The following is an 8,538-nucleotide window of genomic DNA, read 5'->3' on the forward strand; positions in this document are numbered from 1 at the left end:
TGGATATTATATCCATATAATACATATTTAGGTAGCTTGGATATTATATCCGTATACTACATATTTAGATAGCATGGTGTTGACTTTAAAAGTCAATATGATAAAATAAAAGAGATCTAAATGGATATTTCTAACATTTATTTAATAAAAACGAAAGTTTTGAAATAGTTTCCCAAGTGGGGTTAAAATTGGATGGTTTAGAAATTAACAAAGGAATAAATGATGAATATTTGGGGGGGACTTCATGGGAGTGATGTGGAGCTTCATGTTGGTGGAGTAGATCTACAGGAACTGAAACACCAGGGCTTATCCAACCTAGTAGGCAGAGATCGCGGTTTTATCATGGTCCTATTGAGCGATTATGTTGTCTCTGGAAAGCATGATCGCCTGGGAACTCTTCGGGTAAGCACGTCTGCTGCTAGCTGAGTATCTGCGCCATCATCATAAAGGAGTCAAGAGGCTCCCTGTGTCGGAGCTGTTACCAGCTCAACTCTCTAAACTTAACTGACTGGGATGTGAGGGGTGAGGCGGGAGCTGGGTTTTGACATGTGGCCACTACATGGAGGAAATGGATAAACACGTTTTGTGAAAAGGCTACGGCATTTGAGTCGGTAAAATCGTCTTCCTTATATTTCGAATTTATGTTAACACATGGATATTACATCTGTATAATACATATTTAGGTAGCTTGGATATTATATCCGTATAATACATATTTAGGTAGCTTGGATATTATATCCGTATAATACATATTTAGGTAGGGATATTATATCCATATAATACATATTTAGGTAGCTTGGATATTATATCCGTATAATACATATTTAGGTAGCATGGATATTATAACCGTATAATACAAATTTAGGTAGCTTGGATATTATATCCGTATACTACATATTTAGGTAGCATGGATATTACATCTGTATAATACATATTTAGGTAGCAGTGTAATTACATCTGTATATTACATATTTAGGTAGCTTGGATAGTACATCTGTATAATACATATTTAGGTAGCTTGAATATTATATCTGTATAATACATATTTAGGTAGCTTGGATATTACATCTGTATAAAACATATTTAGGTAGCTTGGATATTATATCCGTATAATACATATTTAGGTGGCTTGGATATTATATCTGTATAATACATATTTAGGTAGCTTGGATATTATATCTGTATAATACATATTCAGGTAGCTTGGATATTATATCCGTATAATACATATTTAGGTAGCTTGGATATTATATCCATGGATGTTTTGTTTCAAATGTTCTGATGCTTGGGTGTTTGACATTAGGTTTTTTGAAATTTAAGTGTATTGATGTCTGGAAGTTTTTTACCAACTCCCCAAAAGATTCTGCTTATTGGTAGAGCTGGACACGTTCCCACTTTTTCTAGCCATTTTGTTAACAGTAACAGTTAAAAAAGAATAATTTCAGGTAGGTGTAAATTTTAAAGGTGTTGAGGGACCAAACTACTGGCTAAACATATCTAGATACTCCTTGTGGTATCACACCTTGTCATGCTCTGCTTAAGTTGATAAGAAACTTCATCCAAGCCTCATAAACTCTTGACTCTAATCCATTATTTCAGATCTTCATCTCAAGTAAACCAGTGCTCTAGATATAGGGTCACAATTAAATCTAAAACGATTGACAGTATTATTTTATTCAATAGAACAAAAAAACATATATAAAAGGTTAACTTTTAAGTATAGTGAAAAATATGTTCATATATAGCACATTTAATCATAAAATAAAAGAAATATCAAAGATTCGTTATTTTGCCGGACTAAAAGTTTCTCGACAATTACAAACAAGATCAATTTTGAGTTTAAACCATAAACAATACACAAATCGTTAAAGAATATCTTAATATGCCTTTCAAAGGCAAAGTCACGACACATATAGGTATTACATCAAATATCAAAGTTTAACTGACTACAGACAGTATGGTTTCTAAGACTAAGTTTACAATTTATAACCGGTTTGGTTTCTGTGGAACAAACTCTCCTCTGTCCATAGGGGCTTCACAGCTTTACTCCAGGGTACTCAGGGGCGAGGGAAAACAGAGCATGACAAAAACGTCGCATAACAAAAGGTAAGAATGGAACTTTCATTTCATTAATGGTATTTTCCATTTTTTTTAAAAAGTTACAGCTAGTTAATGATCTAAATTTTATTAATGGAGTTAATTTGGAAGATATTTTGCTTTTAATGGTTGTTTTTTTAAATTAAGGGCATTAGCTGTTCCGAAATTGTGTTAATGTTTATAACAGATTGTCAGTTATCGATGCAAGCCATTAACGGTTGTTTCTAGCATTAACGGTGTAAGCGGTTTGCCAAAATTTCATTAAAAAATTGTTCACAGTTTATCAAGTTGGTTATATGGCACAAGTCATCACCAAATTGCAAAAAAAACCTTTAAAAGTTTCATCATATATATAGGACTTAAGACAACATTTAAAAACATCAAAATAGATTAAAAATTTTTTTTTGCAAGTTTCATTTAATTTTAGCCAAAAAAGAAGAACATAAGTTGCTGTTTTTTAAAAACTTTTTTGTTTGTTTTCCTTTTCAACCATTATTTTTTATCAAAAACGGCTAATCTATTTCATTAACTATTTAAAAATTAATGGATTTTACCATTTGTTAACGGATTCTTGCGATAATTTTCAAAAAACTCTGTTTCTTTAGCAGAATGTTGCTCAGTCCTACTTATTGGAAATGTTTAAAAATTCTTGCATTTTATTCTGTTTTGCTTGAATATGTATTTAACAATTGTTAATATATTTGAATTTTGTGATTTGCAATTTTTTGATTTTGCCTTTTCTTGCACTAAATGTTCCCGTCCTATATAATGGTGCATTACACGGTACACCTTCTGACATTTAACCATCCAGATGACAGAATTGTATAAAAGGAGAATAATTTCTTCATTCTTCAGTTCAACTCTGTAGCTTGGCAGATTAAGAACCATGAAGTGTATGGTAAGCAAGACTTTTTCACAAAATCAAATTAATGGAAAAGATATTGTAATAATTTATTGACTCTGATCCACCAATTGCCCAGTAATTTTGCTTAAGTTGTTAATTATGACTGTGTAAAGAGTATCCATCGAAAAATCCATTTCCGGTTCCGCCAAAAGTTTGCCTGAGATTTTTTCATTCAGACAAAAAAAAGGTGCCGGAAAAATCTTTTCAGGCAGAATATTTCCGGCAGAAATAAAATTTCCAGTTTTACTAAACCAATTTATCCATAATCTGTGGCGTGCCCTCGGATGAAAAATTTAAATTTAAATACACTAAATGCAGCCTGGTAAGTTAAAACATTTAGGAAAAATTTTCCGCCAGAAAACTTTTTGGGTTGAAATCTTTTCTAGAATTTTCGGTTTTTGGCAGAAATTTCCGTAACTAAAAATTACCAGAATTCTGTTTTCCAATTCATCTTTTCCGGTAATTATCATTACCACTGGAAAAAAATTCAGTGGAAAAGTGGACAATTTAACTTTGCATGACTTTCAACAAATCACAATCTAGAACAGCTCAAATAATTCTACATTTTAGATTGCCCTCGTACTCCTTGGAGTTGCTGCCGCTGAGGCTAGTTATGGTTATGGAGGATATAGCAGAAGTTATGGAGGCTATGGAGGATATGGTGGATATGGAGGATATGGACATGGATATGGACATGGATATGGCAAGAGGTCTGCAGACGCTGAGCCTGAACCAACAGCTGTAGCTGCTGCTGAACCTGAAGCTGATGCCTCCTATGGATATGGAGGATATGGCAGAAGTTATGGTGGATATGGAGGATACGGCAGAAGCTATGGTGGATATGGACATGGTTATGGCCATGGGTATGGCAAGAGGTCTGCAGACGCTGAGCCTGAACCAAAAGCTGTAGCTGCTGCTGAACCTGAAGCTGATGCCTCTTATGGATATGGAGGATATGGCAGAAGTTATGGTGGATATGGAGGATACGGCAGAAGCTATGGTGGATATGGTGGATATGGACATGGTTATGGCAAGAGATCTGCTGATGCTGAGCCTGAAGCTGATGCCTCTTATGGATATGGAGGATATGGCAGAAGTTATGGAGGATATGGAGGATACGGCAGAAGTTATGGGGGATATGGCAGTTATGGACATGGATATGGCAAGAGGTCTGCTGATGCTGAACCCTCCTATGGATATGGTGGTTATGGTGGATACAGCAGAGGTTATGGGTATGGAGGTTATGGTTATGGCCATGGTTATGGATATCATGGTTAACTTTATGGTTAGTGAAATACCAAGAGTTCTGAGTTGAATTGTCTGAATTAAAATAAAAAAAACTTGATATTTGAGAGAAATATTGTGTAGAGTAGAAACAAAATGTAATGAAATTGGTAAAATACCACCAATTACTTTTTGATTAAATTAATCTTTATTATTAGATATAAATTAGTTAGGAAAATGAAACATCATCTTAATATAGAGTGCAGATTCTGCACTGCACTGCAGAATGTAAAACATTCAAATTTTATCTCTTAAACATTGAATTTTAACAAATTAAAATCTGGCCTTGGCCACATTCGTATTCTACTGTGTGGAGATTGACATCACACTTACACCTTAATGAAAAATTGATTCAAAACATGCTCAATGTTTGATTTTTGGCCCAACAAAGTCCCACTAAATTATAACTAAGCAGATGGTTACTCAGCAGTCAGCATGCCTAAAGCAATATAGTTTATCAAAACAACTTTTTTTATTTTTATTATAATTGAAACTTTTAATCTTATCTGTCTTTTTTAATTGTTTGTGTAAACAGGGGCGGTTTACGATATTTTCAAGGAGGGGGGGGGGGGCTTGTAAAATGTTGTTATTTTTAAAATTAAATCTTTACTCCATTTCTTAATTGCTTGTTTCAACTCCTGAATATGGGAGAATGTCTAAAAGTTTAACAACAACAACAACCCCCATCCACTCCAAGCAGTAAATGATAAAAACAATTAACTTTGAAATCATAATGTTTAGATTGTTATTTAATGCTTTATCTACTAATTCACACTGCAATATTTACGTATACAGTGGTTTTTATTTATATCAAGCTTTTAAACAGCATGAGCTGGGAACTTTTGAATTGTGGATATCGGGATTAATGCTTGATCCTTCCTTTTTCATAATCTCCAGATTAAATCATGCTTGTTATTAATCTTGTTATTAATCTCCAGATTAACTAACCGATCGGGATTTAGGGTATCCTATTCTAAAGTTTTCAGCTATGGATACACAAAATATGGAAACAAACAGAAGCTGTCAATTTAAAAAGCTTCTCTTCAATTATTTGTAAACTTAAAGCTTGTTTACAATTAAACTTAAATAAAAAGTCGTCCTCATTATAATGATATTATTGCTTACCGCCGTAAGGATATATTGAATAGAAGGAGGGGGCGATAGGGTTTCCATACACTTTGCTGTGACGTTTTTGGACTGTTTAACCCTACAAAGGCTGGGGGTTCCAAATCTATGTATTTCCTGGGTGGAGGGCCCCCCCCTCCCCTTAGAATAGTTTGGGTGCTAGGGAGGGTATAAATGAAAAGCATGCCAAAAAAGGTTAAAAAAATGTATGTTTTTTTTGGTCAACAAATATCAAAGTGTGACACATGTTTCTGGATCCATTTTTCAAGGGCTTTTAAAAGTAAAGTTTTTAGATATCTATAGCTTAAATCAAACAACAATTATGGGCTATTTTAGACTTTTTTTTACACATATCGGACTTTTTACCGCCCTGTACCCTTCGCATTAGTAAAAACAAATTCGTTCACAAAAAGCCCTTTAAATTTATGTTCATTGAAAGTAACAAAATGTCACGGTGATACTGTCAAAAATGAGAGTGCAAAGGCAAAATAATACTAGACAGAAGGGGGCCCCAAACACCACCCCTCCCCCACCCCCCACCTCCAGCCTGTTCTGGAGTAAGGGTCTGGGGAAAGAAGACGCCATACATTGACATTCAAGTGCAATGCATGAGCATTTATCATGTTCTTAAAGGGACAGACTGGCTATGTAAGGAAGTTTAACTTAGCTTATTACGCAGTGTTGTGGAAAGCTTGTTTAGGATTCATTTGAGAAATATAAAACTTTTTAAAGACCCGTAAATCCTGAGTTAAAGCGCAAATTTGACATTCTAAACTCCTACTTTGGGGTTGGATACATTTTCAGAATCGTTTTTTTTAGAATTATTAAATAACGACGATAAAAAATGTATACTGAACTCTACAGTAAACTAATTAGTTGTTTAGGAACCGGTTGAGAAAATAAAGATTAATCTTATCATCGAAAATAAGTAATCTTGTTCAATAATTAGTTTCTATTTTCTCATTATTTTCTGGAATTATTACTGAAAGACTAAATTTGAAGAATTTGAAGAAATCTGCGAATAAATTCAAAGAAAATAAGAAATTCAATAAAATGATGAAAACGAAATAATTGATTCTAGCACTGATTTATTGACAAATTTCTTTTGAGAAATATGTTCCTAACCATCTAAAAAGATTACCATGTATTATTTTTACTTTTTTTTCGTCGTTATTTAATAATTTAAAAAAAACGATTCTGAAAACGTATCCACCCCCAAAGTAGGAGTTTTGAACGTCGAATTTGCGCTTAAACTCAGGATTTACAGGTCTTTGAAAAGTTTTATATGTCTCAAATGAATCCTAAAGAAGCTTTCCACAACACTGCATACTCAGTTCAACTACCTTACATAGCCGGTCTGTCCTTTCAAATGTATTACTTTCAAATGTATTACTTTTAAGAATTTGGGAGTTGTGTCAGTTTGTGTGGGAAAAACGTTATTTTTCTTCATTAGATTTGTTTATATAAGATGTCAGATGATCCTAGTTTCTCGACTTATAGTTTAAAGTTTAAAGTAAATGCATGTATTGGTCTAGCCCAGTGTTAAAGGGTTAAGACACTTTTCAAGCCCTGTCCATTTAAGAAAAATTCAGTGCTAAGATTAAGGTGCCTAAATGTGGGTTTATAAAGACACTATTGGTGTCTGAAAAAAGTCTTAAAATTTCTATTGATTTTCTACATTTGCAAAAAAAAAATATTAATTTCTTTTTTATTTCAATTTAGACAATTCAACTCTGCACTCTTGGAATTTCACAAACTATAGAGTTAACCATGATATCCATAGCCATGACCATAACCATAACCTCCATACCCATATCCTCTGCTGTATCCACCATAACCACCATATCCATAAGAGGGCTCAGCATCAGCAGATCTCTTGCCATAACCATGGCCATAACTGCCATATCCACCATAACTTCTGCCATATCCTCCATATCCTCCATAACTTCTGCCATATCCTCCATATCCATAAGAGGCATCAGCTTCAGGCTCAGCATCAGCAGATCTCTTGCCATAACCATGTCCATATCCACCATATCCTCCATAGCTTCTGCCGTATCCTCCATATCCACCATAACTTCTGCCATATCCTCCATATCCATAAGAGGCATCAGCTTCGGGTTCAGCAGCAGCTACAACCCATGGCCATAACCATGTCCATATCCACCATAGCTTCTGCCGTATCCTCCATATCCACCATAACTTCTGCCATATCCTCCATATCCATAAGAGGCATCAGCTTCGGGTTCAGCAGCAGCTACAGCTGTTGGTTCAGGCTCAGCGTCAGCAGACCTCTTGCCATACCCATGTCCATATCCATGTCCATATCCACCATATCCTCCATATCCACCATAACTTCTGCCATATCCTCCATAACTTCTGCCATATCCTCCATATCCATAACTAGCCTCAGTGGCAGCAACTCCAAGGAGTACGAGGGCAATCTAAAATGTAAAAGTGTGAGTTAAACCTGGCATGGTTTTGAACGATTAAATTGAATTAGCAGTTTTAAAATTAATCAATTTTTTTGTTAAAAGACAGTTAAAATCAAATTTGTTATAGTGAAGTTAAAATCAAACTTGTAATAGTGATCAGTTAAATGGGGTCCTAATTGTACAGCAATTTAACATGTTTAGAAATAAAATAAAAAGTTGGACAATTTTGATGATCAGATGCGATTATTTTTTTTATGAAAAAGCCATGCTTACCATACACTTCATGGTTCTTTATCTGCCAAGCTACAGAGTTGAACTGAAGAATGAAGAAATTATTCTCCTTTTATACAATTCTGTCATCTGGGTTAAATGTCAGGCAGTTCAGTTTTGTTCGAAACCAAGACGTACTGACAAAAAAATTAGCAATCAGTTTAACCCTTTAAAGGGGGGGGGGGGCTTCATTAATTACCACATGATTAATTAATCTGTTGAATAAAGTTCAAAACTGTTCTTCAAATAGTCGGAACAATCAGAAATCAACAAACAGTATTTGAATAGAAAAATACTATTTTTGTCAATGCTCATCACATGTTATGTACCAAGAACATAAGTGTTTTAAACCTCATAAAACTCTCATTCTCAAAATTATTGTTAATTGTCAATAGAGATCGTTTGAACAATTTAAATCAATCG

General features: G+C 34.2%; 2 protein-coding genes across 7 annotated transcripts; one reads left to right on the forward strand and one right to left on the reverse strand.

Annotated features, from left to right (window-relative positions):
* Positions 1 to 2,952: 2,952 nt before the first annotated feature.
* On the forward strand, positions 2,953 to 4,353 carry LOC111714670 (keratin-associated protein 19-2; the record flags this gene model as incomplete). Its single annotated transcript, XM_023489820.1, is given in 2 exon segments — positions 2,953 to 2,995; positions 3,572 to 4,353. Coding segments are annotated over 2 exon segments (720 nt in total). The 3' UTR covers positions 4,280 to 4,353.
* Positions 4,354 to 7,101: 2,748 nt separating this feature from the next.
* Positions 7,102 to 8,215, reverse strand: LOC111714667 (keratin-associated protein 19-2). 6 transcript variants are annotated; one of them, XM_023489818.1, is made up of 4 exons: positions 8,119 to 8,215; positions 7,608 to 7,854; positions 7,295 to 7,503; positions 7,102 to 7,192 (listed from the first exon to the last, which is right to left on the reverse strand). In XM_023489818.1, the coding sequence occupies exons 1-4, from the start codon at positions 8,128 to 8,130 to the stop codon at positions 7,175 to 7,177; spliced, it is 486 nt and encodes a 161-aa protein (XP_023345586.1). In that variant the 5' UTR covers positions 8,131 to 8,215; the 3' UTR covers positions 7,102 to 7,174. The 6 variants fall into 6 exon arrangements, with proteins under 6 accessions (XP_023345586.1, XP_023345585.1, XP_023345581.1 ...); XM_023489817.1 differs by having other exon boundaries at positions 7,105 to 7,500; positions 7,626 to 7,854; positions 8,119 to 8,213; XM_023489813.1 differs by having other exon boundaries at positions 7,105 to 7,503; positions 8,119 to 8,213.
* Positions 8,216 to 8,538: the final 323 nt, after the last annotated feature.

The sequence above is a fragment of the Eurytemora carolleeae genome, unplaced genomic scaffold, assembly GCF_000591075.1.
Source record: "Eurytemora carolleeae unplaced genomic scaffold, Eaff_2.0 scaffold1524, whole genome shotgun sequence".
In the NCBI taxonomy this organism is placed as follows: Eukaryota; Metazoa; Arthropoda; class Copepoda; order Calanoida; family Temoridae; genus Eurytemora; species Eurytemora carolleeae.